This window comes from Anomaloglossus baeobatrachus, chromosome 2 (assembly GCF_048569485.1).
Source record: "Anomaloglossus baeobatrachus isolate aAnoBae1 chromosome 2, aAnoBae1.hap1, whole genome shotgun sequence".
Taxonomy (NCBI): domain Eukaryota; kingdom Metazoa; phylum Chordata; class Amphibia; order Anura; family Aromobatidae; genus Anomaloglossus; species Anomaloglossus baeobatrachus.
Genome location: NC_134354.1, coordinates 673,170,899 through 673,194,208, shown reverse-complemented (window position 1 = coordinate 673,194,208; position 23,310 = coordinate 673,170,899). Strand labels below are relative to the sequence as shown.

The following is a 23,310-nucleotide window of genomic DNA, read 5'->3' as shown; positions in this document are numbered from 1 at the left end:
TCGGTCGCCCCTTACCTTTTCAATCCCTAGTGTTCTTGCCTTTCTGCAAGACGGTCTGGACTCGGGACTAGCTCTCAGTACCCTTAAAGGACAAGTTTCTGCCTTGTCAATATTTTTCCAGAAGCAGCTGGCTTCTCGCCCTCAGGTCCATACCTTTCTTCAAGGGGTAGCGCATTTGGTCCCTCCTTATCGCCACCCCTTAGATTCCTGGGATCTGAATCTGGTTCTCGGAGCTCTTCAGCTTCCTCCCTTCGAACCTCTGAGAGAAATCTCTCTTCAACGGCTGTCCTGGAAGGTTGCCTTTTTAGTCGCCATTACCTCTATCAGACGAGTGTCCGAACTAGCGTCTCTTTCCTGTTGCTCACCTTACCTGATATTCCATCATGATAAGGTGGTTCTTCGGCCTTCCCCTGCCTTTCTCCCGAAGGTCGTATCTTCTTTCCATTTAAACGAGGACATTGTGTTGCCATCATTCTGTCCGATCCCGGTCCACTCTTTTGAAAAAACCCTTCACACTCTAGATCTCGTCAGGGCTCTGCGGATCTACATCTCCAGAACAGCGCCGTTGCGCAAGTCCGATGCCCTCTTCGTCCTCTCAGAAGGACACAAAAAGGGCAATCAGGCTTCTAAATCCATGATTTCTCGATGGATTAGGACTGCCATCTGTGAGGCTTACAAAGCATGAGGTGTTGTTCCTCCTCAATCTGTGCGGGCCCACTATACGCGAGCAGTGGGTGCTTCCTGGGCTACCCGCTATCAGGCTTCGGCGGCCCAACTTTGCAAGGCCGCTACCTGGTCCAGTGTGCACACGTTTACAAAATTCTACAGAGTGCATACGCATGCCTCCGCGGATGCTGCTCTTGGAAGACAAGTCCTTCAGGCGGCAGTGGCTCATTTATAAGTGGCCACTGCTCGGTTTTTGACAGTGTTTGTTATGTGTTCCCTGCAGTTGCAGTTGTTAGTCAGCTCTTAGTCTGATGTTATACACTGTTAATAGTTCAGTTCTCACCCAGGGACTGCTTTGGGATGTCCCACTGTCTGTGTCCCCCAGTGAAAAGGCGAGAAAGGAAATGACATTTTTGTGTACTCACCGTAAAATGTCTTTCTTGGAGCCTTTCATTGGGGGACACAGCTCCCACCCTTGTGTTTTCGTTGTTCTTCTCCTACTGCTTTTACAACAAACTGAGCTAGTTTCCTGTCTAGCTAGGGTATATGCTGTGGGGGGAGGAGCTAAAACTTTTTCAATCTAGTGTCACGCCTCCCTGGAGACATCATAATACCCACTGTCTGTGTCCCCCAATGAAAGGCTCCAAGAAAGACATTTTACGGTGAGTACACAAAAATGTCATTTATCTTACCATTATCTATGGCAAAAACCGCAGATACCTGCAGAAAAGTAGTGACATGCAATTCTTTTTGCTTCAGAAATTCTGCAGCAAAACCTGTAGGGGAAAAAAAACAGTGTGCGCACAACATTTTTTTTTTACCATAGGTTTTGCTGGGGAATGACTGAAGAAAAATTATGACCATTTTCTGCAGCAATTCATGCAGTAAATCTGCGGCAAACCCCGCAGTGTGCGCACAGGGCCTAATGGTGGATTTACAAAATATTAACAAAATAATAAAAATGAAAATTTAGAGTTTTAGGAGCAAAACATTAATCCCTTCACAAAAAAACGATTTTTTTTTTTTGCTTTCCGTTTTTATTTTTCGCCATTCTTCCAAGAGACGGACGAGCTGTACTTTTAAATGAAACTATATGTTTTACCATATAGTGTACTGAAAAATGGCAAAAATATTCCAAATGCGGAAAAATTGCAAAAAAAGTGCGATAGTGCTATTGTTTTTGATATATTTTATTCACTGTGTTCACTATATGGTAAAACTGATGTGATGCTGATGCCTGAGGTCAGTGTGAGTTCGTAGACACCAAACATGTATAAGTTTACTTTTATCTAAGGGGTTAAAAAAAAATCAAAAGTTTGTCCCGAAAAAAGTGGCGTACGTTTTACGCCATATTCCGTGATCCGTAGCGTTCCTATTTTTCGGGTTCTATGGCTCATTGACGGTTTTATTTTTGCGTCTCAGGATGCCATTTTTAACTGTCCCATTTTTGCGCAGATGCTACATTTTGATCGCCTGTTATTACATTTAGCGCAAAATTTGTGGCAACCAAAAAACGTAATTTTGGCGTTTGGATTTTTTTTTGCCGCTACGCCATTTACTGATCAGATTAATTTATTTTATTTTTTGATAGATTGGGCATTTTTGAATGCGGCGATACCAAATATGTGTATATTTTTTTATTTTTTTAACCCTTTAATTTTCAGTGGGGCGAAAGGTGGGTGATTTGAACTTTTAGGATTTTTTTATTTTTTTACATTTATTTAAAAACTTTTTTTTAACTTTTTTTTTTTATTTTACAAGGTCCCCAGCTCTGGGCCGGGTGAAACAGAAAGTGAGTCATGTGAGCTGCAGGAGTCATCACATGACCCTGTGCTACCATGACAACCACCGGAAGTCACGTGATCACGTCATGTGACTTCCAATATCGGCCGGTGAGTAAATGTTTACCGCCGATGCCATTTTAATGGCGCTGTCATATTAACTGCGCCCTTTAAGGGGTTAAATGGCACGGGCAGATAACGATTCTGCTCGTGCCTGGCAGGCACACATCTTCGCTGTAAAAAATCAGCTGGTATGTGCTCCGATCGCTGCATGCTGCCGGCAGCAGACCACGGGCAGTAACAATATGACCACTAAGACGTAAGATTACTGCCCGCGATCGTTAAGGGGTTAACAATGCAGTGACATGAGAAGAATCTGCGTAGCTAATCGTATGCTAAATAGTTGCAAGTCATATGTATGTATGAGATAGCCAAGATGATTGTCTATAAAATGAAGGTATCTCAAGCTGTAGTGGATGGTGAGATATGGAGTCTGAAAGTCAAAAATTCAAAACATTGTTACCCTTTTGCTTATCAATGTGTAAATCTGAAATTACAGCCAAAAATGAGATATTTGCATGATATAATTTTTTCAAGAAACCATTGCCTCTTTATTTTTTAAATAGTAAATCTGTTGCTGATCTCAAAATCCAGATTATTCTTGAACAGCTTAATAGTTATTGCTTCTTCACTTTTCAAACAGCAAACCTATTGATTCTCCTAAAAAAGGGATCATTTTTGGAAGACTTGTTAAAATGGATTCGCTTTTTCATTTTTCAAACAAGCCTGTTGCTACTTCCAAACATTGTTCATTTTTGGAGCACTGCTTGTCATAAACCTATGGCATCTTCCATGTATACCCCCTGTGTATAAATGCTGGCATGGCAGATAGCTGCCTCCAAAAACTGACACATTTTATATTTTAAAAAGAATGAAAAGTTTTTCAGTGTGAAGTGTTATTATAGCATCATTAACCCCTCTACCATCCATTTTTTCCTTTCCTCCCTTCAAGACCATGACTTATTTATTTTTCAGTCAATATACCCATATGAAGGCTTTTGTTTTGCGGCACGAGTTGCACTTTTGAATGACACCATTCATTCTGCCCCATACTGTACTGGAAAATGGGGAAAAAATTCAAGTGCAGTGAAATTACAAAAAAAGTGTAATTGCACAATTGTTTTTTTGTTTTTTTCACTTACCATGTTCACTATATGGTAAAACTGAAGTATCAGTGTTATAACGCAAGTCAGTGCGAGTTTGTAGATACCAAACATGTATAGTGTTACTTTTATTTAAGTGGTAAAAAAAGAAATTTGAAGTTTGTAAAAAAAAAACAAAAAAAAACGCTTTAGTCAATATTTTCTAAGACCAGTATCATTCTCATTTTTCGGGCTCTAGGACTCTGTGATGGCTTATTTTTTGCACTTTACGCTGACATTTTTATTTTATACCATTTTTGGATAGATGCAATGTTGATCGCCTGTTACTGTATTTTAATGCAATGTTGGGGGCGACCCCAAAAAACGTAATTTTGGCGTTTTTTTTTTTTAATCTCTACGCCCTTTACTAATCAGAATAATTGATTTTATATTTTGATAGATCAGGCATTTCTGAACCCGGCGATACCAAATATGTGTATTTTTATTATTCTTTATTTTCTTTTTTTTTTAATTCTTTATTTAACAGCAAACATGGAGACAGTCCAAACCAACGGCTTACATATTGCAACTGGAATAAAGCAGAATAGCATCTTCTGAGCAGTTGCATATTGAAAAAACAATGCTATGGCCCCTCCATGTTAACCCAATTTTCAGTTTAGGCCGGTTTCACACATCCGGTTTTTTGCCGGTTTGCCGGATCCGGCGCTCTCCCATACAGTGACTACAGTACAGTGACAGCGCAAAAAACGCCGGTCACATGCTGTCATGTGACCGGCGCATGTGACCCGGAAGTTACAGCGCTGTCACTGTACTGTATTGTCTGTACGGGAGAGCGCCGGATCCGGCAAACCGGCGAAAAGCCGGATGTGTGAAACCGGCCTTAACAAGGGGATGCCAGATCAAACAGCAGAAAAGGGAAGACAAAGACCTCGCAGAATGGAAATATTCTTTATTTTCAATAGGGCAAAAGGGGATGATTTGAATTTTTTTTTTTTTTTGTCATATTCTTAAACAACTTTTTTTCTTTTTAACATTTTTTGTGATTTTATTAATGCCCTTAGCTTGTGCTGTGCAGAAATGCCCAGTCATGATAGCGACAGGGGTCATCAGTTGACCCCCACGCTGTTATGACAACCCATTGCTGCCCCATGATCACGTCACGGAGCCGCTGATGGCAGCGGGCAACAGAGTGATCCCCGCTGGAGCACGTTAGAGCGCGCTGTCAAAGTTTGACAGCATGATCTAATTGGTTCTGTTAGCTGCACATGTCTGCTGATCAGATCAGCAGACATGTGCGGGGAATAATGCAGATTCGCTGCACAGACCCTCATTAAAGGGAACCTGTCACTAGATTTGGGGCCTATAAGCTGCGGCCACCACCAGTGGGCTCTTATATACAGTATTCTAACATGCTGTATATAAGAGCCCAGGCTGCTGTGTAGAATGTAAAAATGACTTTATAATACTCACCTTAACGATCGGTGTGGTGCAGACTGGTCAGATGGTGTTTCCTTTCTCCAGGTGCGGCGCCTTCTCTTTCGGCCATCTTTGTCATCCTTCTTCTGAAGCCTGGGTGCATGACGCGTCCCACATCATGCACACAGGCTGGCATTGCAGTCCTGCAGAGGCGCACTTTGACCAGATGAAAGTATTGTAGTGCTGCTGAGGACCTCTATGCTAGCTAGTATGGATTACGTAGGACGCGTCATGCACCCAGGCTTCAGAAGGAGGACAAAGATGGCCGAAAGAGGAGGCGCCGAACCTGGAGAAAGGAGACACCCACCCGACCAGTCTGCACCACACCGATCGTTAAGGTGGGTATTATAAAGTCATTTTTTACGTTCTACACAGCGGCTTGGGCTCTTATATATAGCATGTTAGAATGCTGTATATAAAAGCCCACTGGTGGTGGCCACAGCTTATAGTCACCAAATCTGGTGACAGGTGAGCTAACACGTATAGGTATGTACTAGGTTGTAAAAGCGTTAAAGAAGTTGTTGGTTACCATCGTTTACCATTTATTTACCCATAGCCATATATAGTATGTTGACATTGACATTACTAAGGTTGAGTTTGAGTTAAAGGGAATCTGTCAGGTAATTTGTGTTCTAACCTAGTAGCAGGATGATGTGTGGCCTAGTAACCCCTTCTTACCCATCCCTGTGTGTGTGTAAAAATACGTTTTATTATTTATGTGTACCCTATGTAAATGAGGAGAGGTCTAGCCCCATGGGTATCGCATCGCCCTGTGGGTGTTTGCATGTTTTCCGTGGTATCACGCCCTTTTGGGCTCCTGGAGATCCCGCACGTGCGCACTTATCATTCCCGCAGCCTTGTTATCTGGATGCTTGCTTCTTGTCTTCAGACGCGCACTGCACATGACCGGAACCGCAGGAGTCTTCTGACCATGCGCGGTGCACATCTGAAGACGAGAAGCAAGCACCCAGATAACAACACAGCGGGAATGGTAAGTGCGCACGCACGGGATCTCAAGGAGCGATGAGACGTCGCTCAAGTAAATCCATGGTATCACGCCCACAGGGGCTGATACCATGGAAAACATGCAAACACCTACAGGGCGATGTGATGCCCATGGGGCTAAAGCCCCTGCTCATTTACATAGGGTATACATAAGTAATAAAACAACACAGGGATGGGTAGGAAGGGGTCACTAGGCCACACATCACAATGCTACTAGAGTAGAACACATAAATTACCTGACAGGTACCCTTTAAAGGGAATTTGTCACCAGGTTTTTGCTCCCCCATCTGAGCACAGCATAATGTAGAGACAGAGACCCTGATTCTAGCGATGTGTCACTTACTGAGCTGTTTGATGTCATTTTGATAAAATTAATGTTTTCTCTGCTGCAGATCTAGCAGTTATACAGAGCTCATGAATATGCTGGACTACCTGGCAGCAGGCCAAGTAGTTCTCTAAGGCCCTGTTCCGTGCTGCGTTTTTTTACGTGTTTTTTTTTTTGTCTTTTTTTGTTAAATCTGCATCAAAATCTGCATGCCTCTCTTGAAGCCAGCAAAGTCTACGACAGTTTTGATTTGCTGTGCACACGGTGTGTTTTTGTGGTTCGGTTTTGATGCAGAGTTAGATTCAGAAAAATCTGCGGCATGTCAATTATATCTCGGGTTTAGCAGCGTTTTTCAATCATTGACTACAATGTTATTCATAAAAAAACTCCCTCTCTCTAAACCCAGATAATTTGGCTTCCACCTCTCCTTACTGCTCTGTTTATGAAACATCTCTCCACTGTTGGTGAATAGTAGGATTGAGGACATATGGGGAGACTGCCTAACTAGTGATAAGACTCAGACCCTTGCAGGATGATACAAATGCTACTCTCCTTATATGTGATATATTTAGAAGCCATACACATTCACATAAACAGTATAAAAAAGTGACTTGGTTATTATTTTCTGTATCGGTTACTTTTTATTGTACCATGTATTTATGGATATTTTGATTTTATGCTATACCATGGCCCTATTATATTCTTTATGTATGCAGATTTGTTTACTACTTAACCTTGCAGTAATATAATCATTTTACATTTTAGGTCACAGAACAGCCAAAATATGAAGACAACATCTATATGTACATTTATTTTGTAATTTTTATCATATTTGGCTCTTTTTTCACTCTCAACTTATTCATTGGTGTAATCATTGACAACTTCAACCAGCAAAAGAAAAAGATAAGTATTTTGATGATTGAATTTGTTAGTTGTGTAATTATAAGTATGTATATAGTTTATTACATGTATTGTACAATAACCAAGAGGCAGTTATCCATACTAGTCTTGTTTATATGTGGTAGTCATGAACAAAATATAGTGAAGGCAATATAGGCAGATGTCTAAGGCTATATGCCCATGATCCAACGTACCCGTGGAATTTGCCCCAGGTTTGTCCGCAGGTTTCCCACAGCTGCTCCCCGGAATCCACAACTGTCCATTGTTGCGGGATTTGAGCATTTTTGCTGCGCTAAACCTGCTTGACAAGTGCGGAAATACCTGCGGAAGTCCCGCCCTCTATCTCCATAGTGGAAGGGCTGGACATCTACAGATATTTCCGCATGAATAATCGACATGCAGTTACATGCGGCTGCGGGACATCCGCAGCATATTCCGCAGCCGCACATACCGCAGCATTGATACAGCACTCCCCAAATCCCATAGGATAACTGGTGAGTGTCTGTACTTGCTTAAACCTGCAAATTTATCTGGAAAATCCAGATAAATCCGCAGGTTTTCCGCAGCAAAATCCGTGGGTACATTTTCCCGTGGGCACATAGCCTAAGGGCTTCAAAGGGGCTTCATGAAAATAACTGATATCATTATAACATGTCCCAGTGGTATATGCAGAATGTTGTGGATGTATTATTAAGCTGGGTCCAAATCTGTAATGTGTATTTATAGCTTTATGTGGATGATTGTAGCTTAAGTCTTAAAAACATGGTAAGTTAGGTAGAAAGATTGGGATTGGGATGAATATTCCAGGATGGGTAGTAATAATAAAACCCATATTTATGCTGATTGTAACCAATTTTCTTGTTTTCTTCTTTACTTTGGAGGTCAGGATATCTTCATGACAGAGGAACAGAAAAAGTATTACAATGCTATGAAAAAATTGGGCTCCAAGAAACCACAGAAGCCTATACCCCGGCCATTGGTAAGATGGTTGTACATGTGACCCTTTGTAGTAATTAATATTACATTTTATATATATATACAGTATATATATATATATATATATATATATATATATATATATATATATATATATATATATATATATATATGAGTGTGGTCCCCACATAGCTTCTCATGAGCCAGATTAGACACCCCATACTTTGCACTGACGAGGGGCAAGCACCCCGAAACACTGGTCTTCAAATTGGGATTCTGATCTGGCATAAATCCTAAGTCATATGCAAAGGATTATTAAAAATCCACTTTTGACTTTTAGGATCGCTACTTCCAATAGTTGGTGCTGCGCTAGAGTTTGTCTCCTTTCCTGGAGAGACAATTTGTGTGTATATATATATTTATGCACATATAGATAGATATTTAGTAATTTAATTGAATATTGGAAATTACCAATAAGACCAATGGGCTTGTATAATTATAATTTCACTTTGTAATTGCCAATGTCCACAACTTAGTCAGGCTATGTGCACATGGTGCATTTTATTATTCAGATTTTGATTCATTGTTTGAGAAATTTGCACCAAAATCTGCATCCTATTCTGAAGCCAGCAAAGTCTGAGATTTTTGAAGTTCTTATCACACGTAGCTTTTTGTTTCTTTGCAGATTTAGGCTATAACCGCACTTTGCGTCGTCCTACTTGGAGTTCAGAACGCACGTTTTTGCCTTAATTGATTTAGCCAACTTTGCCTTTTCCAGAAATTTAGCGCTAAAAACGCATGCGTATTTACCGCGTTTTAGATGCGTTTTCAGCGCTTTTTACATGCTTTTTCACCTGCGTTTTGACAGATGCGTTTTGAACATCAAGACACTGCTAAATAAAGTTTACACAGTCAAACAGAATGAAAAAAGAGAAAAAAAACAATAAATTTATAATTTGTGAATTAATAAAGAAAAAAGTTATATTTCATGAAATTATTGCGGTTTTATAATATTTAATGCTAAAATAGCAATAAAATCATAATTTTCTTTAATTTAATTGTCGGACTATGTGTGTGTGTAAAGGGACATATTATTCCATTATGTTAATGCCAGAAAAGCATGCGTTTTTGAAGTCCAAAACGCATGTTTTCTGCACTTAAAAAGCAGGTAAAACGCTGGAAATTTGAAGTTTCTTGGTTTTTGCCATTTCTCATTGACTTTAATGTTAGCAAAACGCTGCAAAAATGGCAAATACAATTGACATGCTGCTTCTTTGAACGCATGGTTTTTGCCACAAATTATGCAAATTAAACGCAGCGTTTAAAACGCACAGTGCGGTCTAGAAATCTACATTTTCCATAGACTATTATGGAAAAGCAAAACGCATGCCTTTTGGCATGAAACCGCTGCCGCTCAAAACGCTGCAGAAACGCAGGTAAAAACGAAAAGTGCGGTCATACCCTAAGGGTATGACCGCACTTTGCGTTTCCATCTCCGTTTCAGGTGCTTTTTAGGTCCATTTTGAGCTGCAGCATTTTCATGCCAAAAGGCATGCGTTTTGATTTTCCATGATAGTCTATGTAAAATGTAGATTTCTAGACCGCACTTTGCGTTTTAAACGCTGCGTTTAATTTGCATAATTTGTGGCAAAAACCATGCGTTCAAAGAAGCAGCATGTCAATTGTTTTTGCCATTTCTGCAGCGTTTTGCTAACATTGAAGTCAATGAGAAATGGCAATAACCAAGAAACTTCAAATTTACTGCATTTTACCTGCTTTTTATGTGCAGAAAACATGCGTTTTGGACATAGAAAACACATGCTTTTCTAACATTAATGGAATAATATGTCCCTTTACACACACATAATCCGACAATTTAAAGAAAATTATGATTTTATTGCTATTTTAGCATTAAATATTATAAAACCGCTATAATTTCATGAAATATAACTTTTTTCTTTTTGTTGTTTTTTTTCTCTTTTTTTCATTCTGTTTGACTGTGTAAACTTTATTTAGCAGTGTCTTGATGTTCAAAATGCATCTCTCAAAACGCAGGTGAAAAAGCATGTAAAAAACGCTGAAAACGCATCTAAAACACGGTAAATACGCATGCGTTTTTTGCGCTAAAATTCTGAAAAAGGCAACTTTGGCCAAATCAATTAAGGCAAAAACGTGCGTTTAGAACTGCAAGTAGGACGACGCAAAGTGCGGTCATAGCCTAAGTGCAAATTTTGGTGCAGAAAAATCTGCAGCATGTCAGTTGTTGGGGCATTTTTTTTTCTGCGTTTTTTTAAGCCCTTCTAGCCTATGACTTCATAAAAAAAACACACCAAAAACACATGCATTTTTTACTGCGTTTTTCTGCCAGAAGGTGCAGATTTCATGCAGAAAATTTCTGCACTAAATCTGCAGTGTGTGCACATAGCCTTGAAATCTTCTACAAATGATGTGTAGAATACTCTGTAATCTTCTTGATGAAAAGTTGATTAGTAGTTTGAGTATTAATGTTTAATTAATTAATATTAATGTTAATAAGATTTGACAATTCTCTAAGAATGAGTTTGAGGCTCTTGGGTAAATGTGAGATATCCCGAACACCTAGAAAAGTTGGCAATAGAGATGAGTAAATCTTTTGAAATTCAAATTCACCAGCTTTGCGGAATATTCCCAAAGAATTTGAATCTTTTAATCTCTTTATTAATGACCTTGTGGATAGGATTGATAGTAAAGTGTCAGTCTTTGCTGATGACACCAAACTATGTAGGATATTAAAAACTGACCTTGATAGTACAAAATTACAAAAAGATCTGGATAAGATGTCAGAACGGGCAGACACTTGGCAAATGAGAGTTAATGTTAATAAATGTACAGAGTATTGCACCGAGGACGGAGTAATCCTATTGCTGCGTATACATTAAATGGAAGTAAACTCGGGACTACAGAACAGGACTTGGGTATTTGGCTACAAATAAGCTGAGCAGCAGCACTCAATGTCAGGCAGCAGCTGCGAAAGCAAACAAGATTTTAGGGTGTATAAAAAGAGATTAGATCCCGTGATCCCAGCGTATTGTTACCCCTCTATAAATCACTTGTAAGACCACATCTGGAATATGGGATCCAGTTTTCTCCAAATTTTAAAAAGGACATTCAGAAGTTAGTCAGTTCAAAGGAGGGCAGCTAGATTATTGAAAGGAATGGAAGGCCTCACATACGATGAGAGGTTGTAAAAGTTAGATTTGTTTAGCTTAGAAAAAAGATGTTTCAGAGGAGATCTCATTTCTATGTATAAATACATGTGTGGTCAATATAAAGGACTGGCACATGACTTATTCCTTCCAAAGACAATACCGAGGACCAGGGGGCACTCACTGCGAGTGGAAGAAAAGCGATTCTGGCAGCTAAATAGGAAAGGGTTCTTTACAGTTAGAGCAGGTCAGACTGTGGAATGCCCTACCACAGGAGGTAGTAATGGCAGATACTATAACAGCTTTTGAAAAAGGGCTTGATGATTTCCTCAGTACACACAACTTTGTTGGTTATAAATGACTTAATGACAAAATGTAGGTGGAGGAAGGTTGAACTAGATGGACCTAGGTCTTTTTTCAACCTATGTAACAAAGTTAATGACAAATATTCCAATTGGCTTGAAAATACATGTTTTACACTCTTAGGTCTCCTAGGACTATATCAAACCCTTTGGAAGCGCTTAAGCACTTTGTAATGTCAAAGTGACCTCAACATTTAAGGCCTCGGTAAATGGATGGTAACTTCATCACTACTGTGCTGTCACACACTATCTGTAGTTTATTCAGTGTTTATGGCTTTCTCTCCGTATCTCTATTTCTAAGCTATGAGCTGTATTTTGCCATCTGATAAAATAGCATTATGTGGAAGCCTGCCTGTCTGCACAAGAGTTTATGTAATCCTTCTTGGACTGATTTAATCTTCTGCAATGTGTAAAATGGCCATAGCAATTTTTTCATGTTTCCCTGAAAATAATACCTTCCCTGAAAATAAGACCTAGCAGGAGTTTTCAGTAAGGTTTAAATATAAGACATCCCCCGAAAATAAGACCTAGCCGCAGTTCAATAATGAAGTGCCATGCAACAGTAAAAAAGTTAAAGATACTACAGGACACTTCATTATAGACTGCGGACACCCCCTAAAGAAAGAAGAGAGAAGACCCCACGATCATACTCACCAGACGCCGACCGGAAGCAGGGGAGCACATCAAGGTCCTGCGGCGGAACACACACATCAGATCACACACACACACATGAGAACGCATGCACAATCACACCACAGATCGCATCCACACACTCCCTACATCCAGCGATATTGCTAGCTTCTCGGCGGCTTAAGGACCTGCGACGGTGTGCACTGTGCGTTGAGCTTCCAGGACCTGCGGGTGAATCACGTGACTGGAAGCACGTGGTATCTCTGGATGTGGTGAGTGTGTGTACACGATTGTACTGGTATGTGCGATTTTGTGAGTGTATGCTATTCGAGTGTGGGTTCTGTGTGTGTGTGTGTTCGGTGTGTGTGTGTGTTCTGATGTGTGAGTGTCGGTCAGATGCAGGGGAGGACGGTGTACAGTGCCCGCCGGAGATCACTGAGGAATGATGTGGAATCTGATGTGTGGTTCTATTGTGTGAGTTCTGATGTGTGTGTTCTGATGTGTGAGTTCTGATGTGTGTGTTCTGGTGTGTCTGTGTTCTGGTGTGTGAGTGTGTGTTCTGATGTGTGTGTTCTGATGTGTGTGTTCTGATGTGTGTGTTCTGATGTGTGTGTTCTGATGTTTGTGTTCTGATGTTTGTGTTCTGATGTTTGTGTTCTGATGTGTTTGTGTTCTGATGTGTGAGTGTGTGTTCTGATGTGTGTGTGTGTTCTGATGTGTGAGTGTGTGTTCTGATGTGTGAGTGTGTGTTCTGATGTGTGCGTGTGTGTTCTGATGTGTGTCTGTGTTCTGATGTGTGTCTGTGTTCTGATGTGTGAGTGTCGGCCAGACGCAGAGGAGGACGGCATGCAGCACATAGATCATAGGGAGGAATGAAGTGAAATCTGATGTGTGTGTGTGTGTGTGTTTGTGTGTATATGAGTGTGTGATCTGATGTGTGAGTGTATTCTATCTGATGTGTGAGTGTGTGTTCTGATGTATATGTGTTGGCCAGATGCAGGGGAGCACACCTCCATGGAGCACACGCCAGAGATCTGGGAGCCAAGCAAATGCTCGGGGCTGGTAAGTATGACGATCCTGGGAAGAGGGGGGGGTCTGCTTTTTGTTGGCGGTAAACCTACCGCCAACCATGTCTCCTCGAGAATAAGACACCCCCTGAAAATAAGACCTAGTGCTTTTTTTGGGGCAAAAAAAATATTAGACCGTGTCTTATTTTCTAGGAAACCGGGTAGATGATGCATTTGTATTAAATCGCAAATTGTTAAAATTGAGCAGATTCCCCAAAATTTTGCACAAGTTTGATTTACATCCAATCAAATTGCTCATCTCCAGTTGCCAATTCTCTCCTTGCAGAACTTCCCAAATATCAGTGAATCAGTTAATCTTCATGTTCCTTGATATCTTGGAAAGGTGGGACCAAAATAATAGATGGGACAAAGACGGGATGGACAAATTCAATTGTTGGGGCCTGGCCTCTGTAATGGGTGTTACTATAGTAAGAATTTTCTGTTTGTCTATATTTTGGTATTCAAGAGTAGAAGAGAAATAACATACAAAATGGCTTTTTTCTTGTATATGTAACTATTTGTTGTTTCCATTTTCCAACAGAACAAATTCCAAGGTGCCATCTTTGATTTGATCACACAACAAGCATTTGATATAATCATCATGATCCTTATTTGTCTCAACATGGTCACCATGATGGTGGAAACAGATGATCAGACCGCACATACAGAGAATGTGCTATACTGGGTCAATTTAGTTTTTATTTGTTTTTTTACAACAGAATGTGTATTGAAACTGTGTGCCTTGAGGCATTACTACTTCACCATTGGATGGAACATTTTTGACTTTGTTGTTGTAATTCTTTCTATTGTTGGTAAGTATGTGTTTAGTTTAATTTGTATTTTTTTAGTGGAACAGGTCAGTGGCGACCTCTCCATATAAGGCCGGCGTCACACTTGCGATTGAAAAATCGGTCCGATTCTCATGCCAGAAAGTAGGACGATTTTTTTCTCACTTTTCATCTATGTGCTGTCAGTGTGCAATCCGTTTTTTTCCCCAGCAGCTGTTACTCATTTACAGTCCTGTACAGAAGCATTTACAGTGTTCTCTGCTACATTATAGAATTGTATTGAGAAATACAGATGTTACTAGGATTGTCCGTGTGACATCCGTTTTTCTCTCGCAGCCATAGACTTGCATTGGAGAGACTCGCACGAGAAACTCTAGAAATCGTTCCATGCTGCGTTTTTTTTCTCAGTCCGCTACCTCATTAATTAACATTGGTCCGAGTACAATGCGAGATTTTCTCGCATTGCACTCGTGCGAGTCAATCGCAAGTGTGACGCCGGCCTAAGTGGTTAGACAAGTGGGAAGAGCCTCTATCACCCCCCACCCAGCAGCATGATCATGTTTGCTATAGGACTAAAATGTCAATCAGTGCCTAATCTAATAAAGTTCCTTGTAAGTTGTAATAATTGATACTGATATATATATATATATATATATATATATATATATAAAATGAAATATTATGGGTTAGTTATCAAGCATGATAAACACTGTTAAAGGGAACCTGTCAGCAGAAATTTCCCAATAAACCTAAAAGATTCCCCTTCTGCAGCTCCTGGGCTGCATTCTAGAAAGGTTCCTGTTGCTATTGTGCCCCCTTTGAGACCTAAATAAATACTTTATAAAGTCTTACCTTTTTGTATGCAAATTTTTTTTATGGTCACGGGGGCGGGCTGTCTTGCGTCCGTTATTCGCCTCTTTCTACTTTACGCCGTCCCCCATTGCTAATTTCCATACATGAGGATGACGCCCAGTGCTCCCGAGGTCTCGCGCATGCCCAGTGGCATTGAGCACTGTGAAGCGTGACTGCTAGTGAGGTGATTGCGCAGGCGCGAGATTATAGGCGGCACTGTGATTGTCATCAGCAGCATCATCCAAGTACCCGCCCATATTCTCGCGCCTGCGGTAATAGGTGACGTGGGATCATATGGCCAGCGCTTGCGCATAACGGTGGCGGCAGAGGGAAAAGCGCGGGCACGAGATTATGGGCGGGTACTTGGATGACGCTGCTGATGACAATCACAGCGCTGCCCATAATCTCGCACCTGCGCAATCACCTCACCAGCGGTCACGCTTTACAGTGCTAAATGCCACTGGGCATGCGCGAGACCTCGGGAGCACTGGGCGGCGTCCTCATGTATGGAAATTAGCAATGGGGGACGGTGTAAAGCGGTAGGAGGCGAATAACGGACGCAAGACAGCCCGCCCCCCTGACCATAAAAAATCATTTGCATACAAAAAGGTAAGACTTTATAAAGTATTTATTTAGGTCTCAAAGGGGGCACAATAGCAACAGGAACCTTTCTGGAATGCAACCCAGGAGCTGCAGAAGGGGAATCTTTTAGGTTTATTGCGAAATTTCTGCTGACAGGTTCCCTTTAAATAGAATTTTTGTTTATAGGTTATATTGCCTCCCAAAAGGAAATAGAATAAAATATGATCAACAAGTTGCATGTCCCCTAAGTTATAAAACTATACTTTGCCCTAAAAAATAAAAGTCCTCGGACAGCTCTATTGACTTAAAAAAAAACCTTTTGGGTCCTTTTATATGGTTATATAAAATACATTTCTCTTTTTGTGTTTTTTTTGGGGTTTTTTTTTCTTAAAGGTGTAAAAGTTCTTAAATTAGCTGTAGTGCAGGAGTGCACAATATTTTTGGTCCAAGGGCCTCATTGTCATACTGAGACCAATCACAAGGGCCGCAATTTTTTTTTTAAAGGGGTACATTCATGAATGCATCACCAAAAGTAGAGATGAGCGAACCGGTGGTTCAGTTTTCAAACCGAACACCAACTTTACAAAATAGACTTTGGGTTCAAATGCTTTACGTGCGAATTCCATTCGTGTGAGCATCGCTGTGCTCAGATGCGCTAGGTTCTCAACCCTGTGCGAGCCTCTTGCAGTGTTTGAATGGCTCGCACTGGGGGTAACAACAGCGTGATTAGATGTAGGGTGTACCAAAAAAAGAAAAGTTGAAAAACTCCGCCCACCCTCTCTCGGAAGTGATCTGTTTATGGCTGGCTGCATGTAGGCGGAGATTAAAACTGCCAATCAGTGATTTCAAATTGGGCTCGGGAAAGTTTGAATGTGGAGCTTCGGTTCAATTTCGGACAGCGAACCAAACCTCCAAAGGTTTGCTCATCTCTAACCAGGACCACTCTCAGCACATTTATATATTTAACAAAATCAAGTTTTGAATATTTGATGAAGATTTGGAGAGTTTCTGCTCAATTTCTACTGCAAAAAAGTGAGCAACACACCCTAATTATACTAAGCATAAACTCTCCAACTTCTCTTAATAGTCTCAAAACTCCAAGTTTTGAGGATTTTAGAGTTTTAACAAAATCATGAGCACATCATCTAATCCTTTATGGATTGCTACATGTGTAGAAAATTAGAACCAACGCCAGTATATGAATTCAGCACCAAAACCATTGTCAGTACATGAATACATCACAAAATTGGAATTTTGTTCCCTTTATTCCAATACAATATGTTGGTGAATGAATGGGGTCATTCAAAAGTACAACTTGTGCCGCAAAGAACAAGCCCTCATTTGCCAGAAAAACAAAAAAAGTTAAGGCATTTGGAAGAAGGAGGAAAAAAACAAAAAATCTCCGGATAGTGAAGAGTTTAAACAAACATAAAAAGTAAATAACAGTTGGCACCTTTACAAGAAACCACTGAATTCTATGTTTTAACCCTTACAGCATGCTGTCTTCAGATTAAATAGTAAACACTTGCTGACAGTTACCCTTTAACAGTCATTACCAGACTGTGAATTATACAGGAACCACAACACTGATGAGACAAAATCAGTAACAGTATTAACATTTGCATCCACGTACCTTACAGATGACATCTCTGACTGAAGTAGTTCTCATTTTGCCTCTGTGTACTACAGATGCTATGGTGAGAGTTCAGGCCAACAGGTCATCTCTATAGAATTCCAATTTTTCCAGCCTTCTGTAGTGCTTCCCCACACAAAAATGAAAGCATCATTATAATGGCCCGTAAATAAAAATATATCTCATGCAGTGCCCTTGTATAAATAATTGCCCTTCACTCTGCTCCCTGCACAAAATATGACCCGCACACTGTTCCTCTTATAATACATTATCTCCATACTGTCCCCCTTATAAATTATAGCCACAACAATCCTCCGTTTTGAACTATAGCGGACAATGTATCATTCTTTTCTAACTTTGGCCTGAACACTGTCCTTCTCATTTTCATTGTCCCCCCACACTGCTGCTTGTTTATACTGTCCCCCACGCTCCATCTCTCCATACTGCCCTCAAACTGCTACCAATGTATGCAGTTCCTCCATGCTTCGTTCACTCCATATTGTGTCCACCGACGCTCCCACTTCTGTATACTGCCCCCCCTCCCACACTTTCACCTGTCTATATTGTCCTCCCATGCTACCACTCTATATTGTTCCCTCATGCATCCACCATTTCATACCTTACTCCATTCTATACTGTGCCCCTCCATATTCCCACCTCACCATACTGCCCTTTCTAACTGCCATCTCTTCCTACTGGCCCTCATCCATACTATCCCCCATATATTTCCCCCCAATTCTGCCCCTCTCTGTAATGTCCCTCCACCTCTCCGTACTGCCCCACTCCATAATGTCACTACAAACTGCCACTCTTTGTAATGTACCACTCACTGCCCCTCTCTACAGTAGACCGCTTTCACAATTTTACACCCTTTGCCCTATAATGTCCCCTCATAGTAACACCAATCCCTTTTCTGTCTACAATAGTAGCCAGGAAATGTAAAATTCATATCTGCATGGAGAGCTTACTGTTCCCTGCCATCTTGCCTCTGCGGCACACCAGTGAAAGCAGCAGTGTGATTAGTTCAGCAGCATGATAACCTCATAATGCCACTGGCGCTGCATGTAGAGTTGGTGAGCTGACTGCTTCTTTTGTCTCTGTCACATCATTCATGTTTTCAAATGTATTCACATCTAAAAGTCATATTTACATTTGAATTTAGAAAGAACAGAACTGGTGTCTCCACGGCCGCAAGGAATCCTTTGGTATTATGCAGCCCATGGGTCGCATGTTGTGCTGGCTTTCTGAAGTGGGAAGGAAATAATAAATGTGTTTGTATTTCTATTTTATTGTGTCCTTATTATGTATTGACTATGATCATTTTCCCCACAGGTATGTTCCTGGCTGATCTGATTGAAAAATATTTTGTCTCCCCAACACTCTTCAGAGTCATCCGTTTGGCTCGTATTGGCCGTATACTTCGCTTAATTAAAGGAGCCAAAGGAATACGAACCCTGCTTTTTGCCTTAATGATGTCATTACCGGCCTTATTTAACATTGGGCTGCTTTTATTTCTCGTTATGTTTATTTTTTCCATCTTTGGAATGTCTAACTTTGCCTATGTAAAGAAAGAAGCGGGCATAGATGACATGTTCAACTTTGAGACCTTTGGCAATAGCATGATCTGCTTATTTATGATTACTACCTCTGCAGGCTGGGACGGCTTGTTGTTGCCCATCTTAAATCGTCCCCCAGATTGTGATCCTAAAAAAGAAAACCCAGGAAGTCCAATGCAAGGTGATTGTGGAAACCCTTCTGTCGGGATATTTTTTTTTGTTAGTTACATAATCATATCCTTTCTCATCGTGGTGAACATGTACATTGCTATCATCCTAGAAAATTTTAGCGTGGCTACGGAAGAGAGTGCAGATCCTTTGAGTGAGGATGATTTTGAAACTTTTTATGAAATTTGGGAGAAATTTGACCCTGATGCCACTCAGTTCATCCAATTCAGCAAACTCCCAGATTTTGCAGATGCATTGGAGCATCCGCTGAGAGTCCCCAAGCCAAACACTATAGAACTTATTGCCATGGATTTGCCTATGGTGAGTGGTGACAGAATTCATTGTCTGGACATCCTCTTTGCCTTTACCAAACGTGTACTTGGAGAGAGCGGCGAGCTTGATATATTGCGTCAGCAGATGGAAGAGCGCTTTGTAGCTTCCAACCCTTCAAAAGTGTCTTACGAGCCCATCACTACTACGCTCAGACGCAAACAAGAGGATGTTTCAGCTGTTGTTATACAGCAGGCGTACAGACGACATTTATCAAAACGAGGATTTGTTTGTAGAAAGCCTTCTTCTACCAAAATGGAGAACGGAGGAACAAATATGGACAGGAAAGAAGGCACACCTTCTACGGCCTCGCTGCCATCATATGACAGTGTAACTAAACCTGAAAAGGAAAAACAAGAAAGAATGCAAGAAGCAATTAGAGAGAGAGCAAAAAAACAAAAATATGTCAGGGAATCCAAGTGTTGAGAACAAATGTTAACATTTCAAATTTGCAAGCAAAGATTGTTTACAAATTTAATAAATCTATCAATGCAGATCAGCTATGGAGACACTTACCTAAAGATCAATACCAAACAATCTGCTTATTGTGACATTGTTGCATTTTACTGTATGGCAGTGACACACCACCTGGTTAAAAGACTATTACAAGGATGTTCTGTTGTTGGGCAGGTGGATACTGCATGTCTCCCATCAATCAATGCAACTTAGGAGAAACAACCAGAGCTGAAAGGAATAGTCCAATTCCAGATCAGCCAAATGGAGTTTATTTTCTCATATTATTATGATTATTATTATTATTACTACGAAAATCTAAAAAAGAAAAAAAGCACCACTTAGGGGTTTGATTATTCATGCAAAACTATATTTGCATCGTTACATTAGTCAAGCAGCAAAACCAAGACAAAAAACTAAAAATATCTGGCAAAAAAAAATAATAAAAAAAATTTATAAAAAAGAGAAAAAAAATCACAAAAAAAAACAACCTAAACATTATGCCCATGCTGCATAATTGTCACAGTTTATTTGATATATCTGCATAATTTTTCTACATGGGCTTCATATGATTCGGGAGATGGGAAAATCAGGTTATTCTTCGGCCTGAGGGGCATTTGCTCAGGCCGATTCCAAAAAAAAATTAAAATAAATTGTGCTCGTTCAATGCATAGAAATGACTTGCATGATGGCATGCTGTGATCAGGAATCATGCATGAAGACTCATAAAACACAAAACATCAGTACTCTGTCCACTGCAGTGGCTAAGCCATAAGTTTGAGGCACACCACTGAATACTGAACACTGTATCTGGAGGCAACCTAGTATATATATATATACCCTTCACCAATATTTACCAAATCTTCAATCTTTTACACGTCATGGTTAGGGATTAAAGCTAGACAGAACGATTTGTGTATGTTTATTAAAATTCTTTCAAAATTATGTCACTTTTGCACATACTACATACAAATGAGAACTACTAGTTGCTGCTTGAGGTTTCCTTTCCTGGGGTAATATAAATAGTAAAAAAAAAACAAGAAAAAAAAAGACAAGACTATAGCTTCTAATACTAAGTCACTGTAAACCAAAATCTAGGGCTTATGAAATTCTGCTTTTGTATTTTGCAATGTTTTTAGTCTCCATTCTACAAAGGGCATATATTTAGCAGAAGCAAAACTGCAATATTTAGAGAAGCCTTTAAGTGGCAGAATTATGTCGGTTGGCGTCGGGTGGCTTTACTTGATCTCGGCAGGTTTTGTGAGGAAGGTCATTTTGTTTCTCTTGGGACAAGTCACGGCTTAGCACTTTATATGGCATGTATTATCACTGTTTTTGTCATAACATTTATTTCCTTATTTTTAAATAAATAATGATCTGGTTCCATCATCACCATGGCAACAATGGCCATTGAATTTTAGGATGAATGCAAATTATGATGGCTTTTACTTAGTAAAGTCTCACTGTGCATTATAATAAAAAATGCACCCCCACCAGTATTGCACTGAGACACTTTTGCCGCCAATCGTGTAAGCCTTTCTCACTCGTTTTTTGCATCGTCACCCGAATTGACATGATCTGTATGTACATTGACTTGGCTAAGAATGTTTGTGACTGATTTCATTCACAATGTGCTTTTTTTTTTCCAATGAACGTTTGTCCTTTTTGGCATATGTCTTTGTCTTTTACACTTTTGGAAAAATAATTTCTTTCATTTTTTGTTCATTTCTGGTTAATCCTTTTGGAGAGAACACCTCGCTGGTGCTGCAGTAACATTATGCAAAAAAGAAAAAAAAAAGCATGCTGTATTCTGTTTACTAGCTGCTGATGCTGCTAAGAAGTTTTTGGCGTAAATGTAGGATATGAAGAAAAGACATTCTTGGTGTGGACCAAAAAAAAAATGCCTGATATTTAACCGACTCACAGAATGCATGAGATATCATGTCGTCCATTGCCATTTGGTATCAGACCATATTATGTTCTCCATTGTATTGTATTTCACCGAAAATCATTACCTCTGTGCCAAGTGGAACTCAATTTCCAAAGCAGTGGCCTAAGAGAAGCTGGTTAGCATGGAAAGTGGGAATCTAGACAAAAGAACGATTTATAACTTGATATAGCATTTTTTTCCATTTACAGCTACGATAGGATGTATTATAATAAACCAATGCCATACATATGTACAGGCTATGTTGTAAACAGCACAAGAAGCTGAAAAGTGTGGTTCAACTTTTTAAGAGGATACTATAAATGCTGTAAAATATCATTATTTTATTGACATGTTTTTTTTTCGTTTTTTTTTTTTTGTAAATACGAACAAAAATGACAAATTAAATAGAATGGCTTCTGGCTTATGCCATTGTCATCTTTATGTTTTATTTTATATTTCTTTTGTACAATGCCAGATGCTTCAGCTTGAAATGTATATCCCTGAAGTTACAACACAAACGATAATACAAGTCGTCTTTTCTCATTCCGGTGTGCAATAAATTCTGACCACTTCTATGCAACATTTGGCTAATGTTCATATAAATATATTTATGCTGTGAGAAACCAAGATGTTTTATATAGTCGCCTGCAACAAATTTCTGAGGCTGGTGATATCACACAACGCTACTTTTTACAGTCTTCTCGAATGGTTTGAGTTTATCATTTTGTGTCTGTGTGTGAATATATATATATATAGAGAGAGAGTCTCTTTCTCTCTCGCGCGCTCTCTCTATATATATATATATATACATATATATCTATATATATATATATATATATATATATAAAGAGAGCGTGAGGAAGAGATAGACACATATAGATTAAAGTATCGTTCTTCAGATATCTAGCGAATTATTCTATAGTTGCTCAAAGAGCTCACAATTATCATCTTAAGGAACACATCACCAAAGCAAATGCCAAATGCTCGTTGTCTTCATTTGGGGTTATAGGTAGCAGAGTGAATCCATCACCAGCAGAAACGTGGCAGTAATAAGGCACTGATAAATCTCATGTCTTACATTTTGTATGTCTTTAATTTGGGCAAGGGAAGGGTTGATGAAAAATGAAGCTTCACTAAATAAAAAACAAAACCAATGTGTAGTCTGTGATGCAGTAATTCTCTGAAACTCAAAAGCAGAGGAGATAGGGATATACTTACAAGTAGCGTAAACCTGGAGACAAAACATTCAAAACAGTAAATGGTAAAAGACCTAAGGTTAACAAGGGAGGGCTGGTAAAATAGGCAGAAGGGCTAAAATGCCTAACACTAACACCTCCAATCAGTATTTGGTATTGGTGGAACAATCCCGTTTTTTCATCTCATTCAATCCTTCCAAATTCTATAGCCGCTATGTGGCCCACGGTCCCATGTCGGTTGTTCATGCAAAGTCTTGTTACATGGTATGCCTATTTCTACAAAAACATATTATGAGCATTAAATATATTATGTACTTGCTTGCCCT

The 23,310-nt window shown here is 39.8% G+C and overlaps 1 protein-coding gene across 4 annotated transcripts in view; it reads left to right on the top strand.

Annotated features, from left to right (window-relative positions):
* Positions 1-22,368, top strand: part of SCN8A (sodium voltage-gated channel alpha subunit 8) — a 335,228-nt gene extending 312,860 nt beyond the window's left edge. For all 4 annotated transcript variants that reach the window (XM_075337138.1, XM_075337136.1, XM_075337139.1 and 1 more), the window contains exons 24-27: positions 7,182-7,319; positions 8,191-8,295; positions 14,038-14,308; positions 18,684-22,368. In XM_075337138.1, coding sequence (XP_075193253.1) covers positions 7,182-7,319; positions 8,191-8,295; positions 14,038-14,308; positions 18,684-19,831 — 1,662 coding nt within the window. In that variant the 3' untranslated portion in view covers positions 19,832-22,368. The remainder of the gene's footprint in view (positions 1-7,181; positions 7,320-8,190; positions 8,296-14,037; positions 14,309-18,683) is intronic.
* Positions 22,369-23,310: the final 942 nt, after the last annotated feature.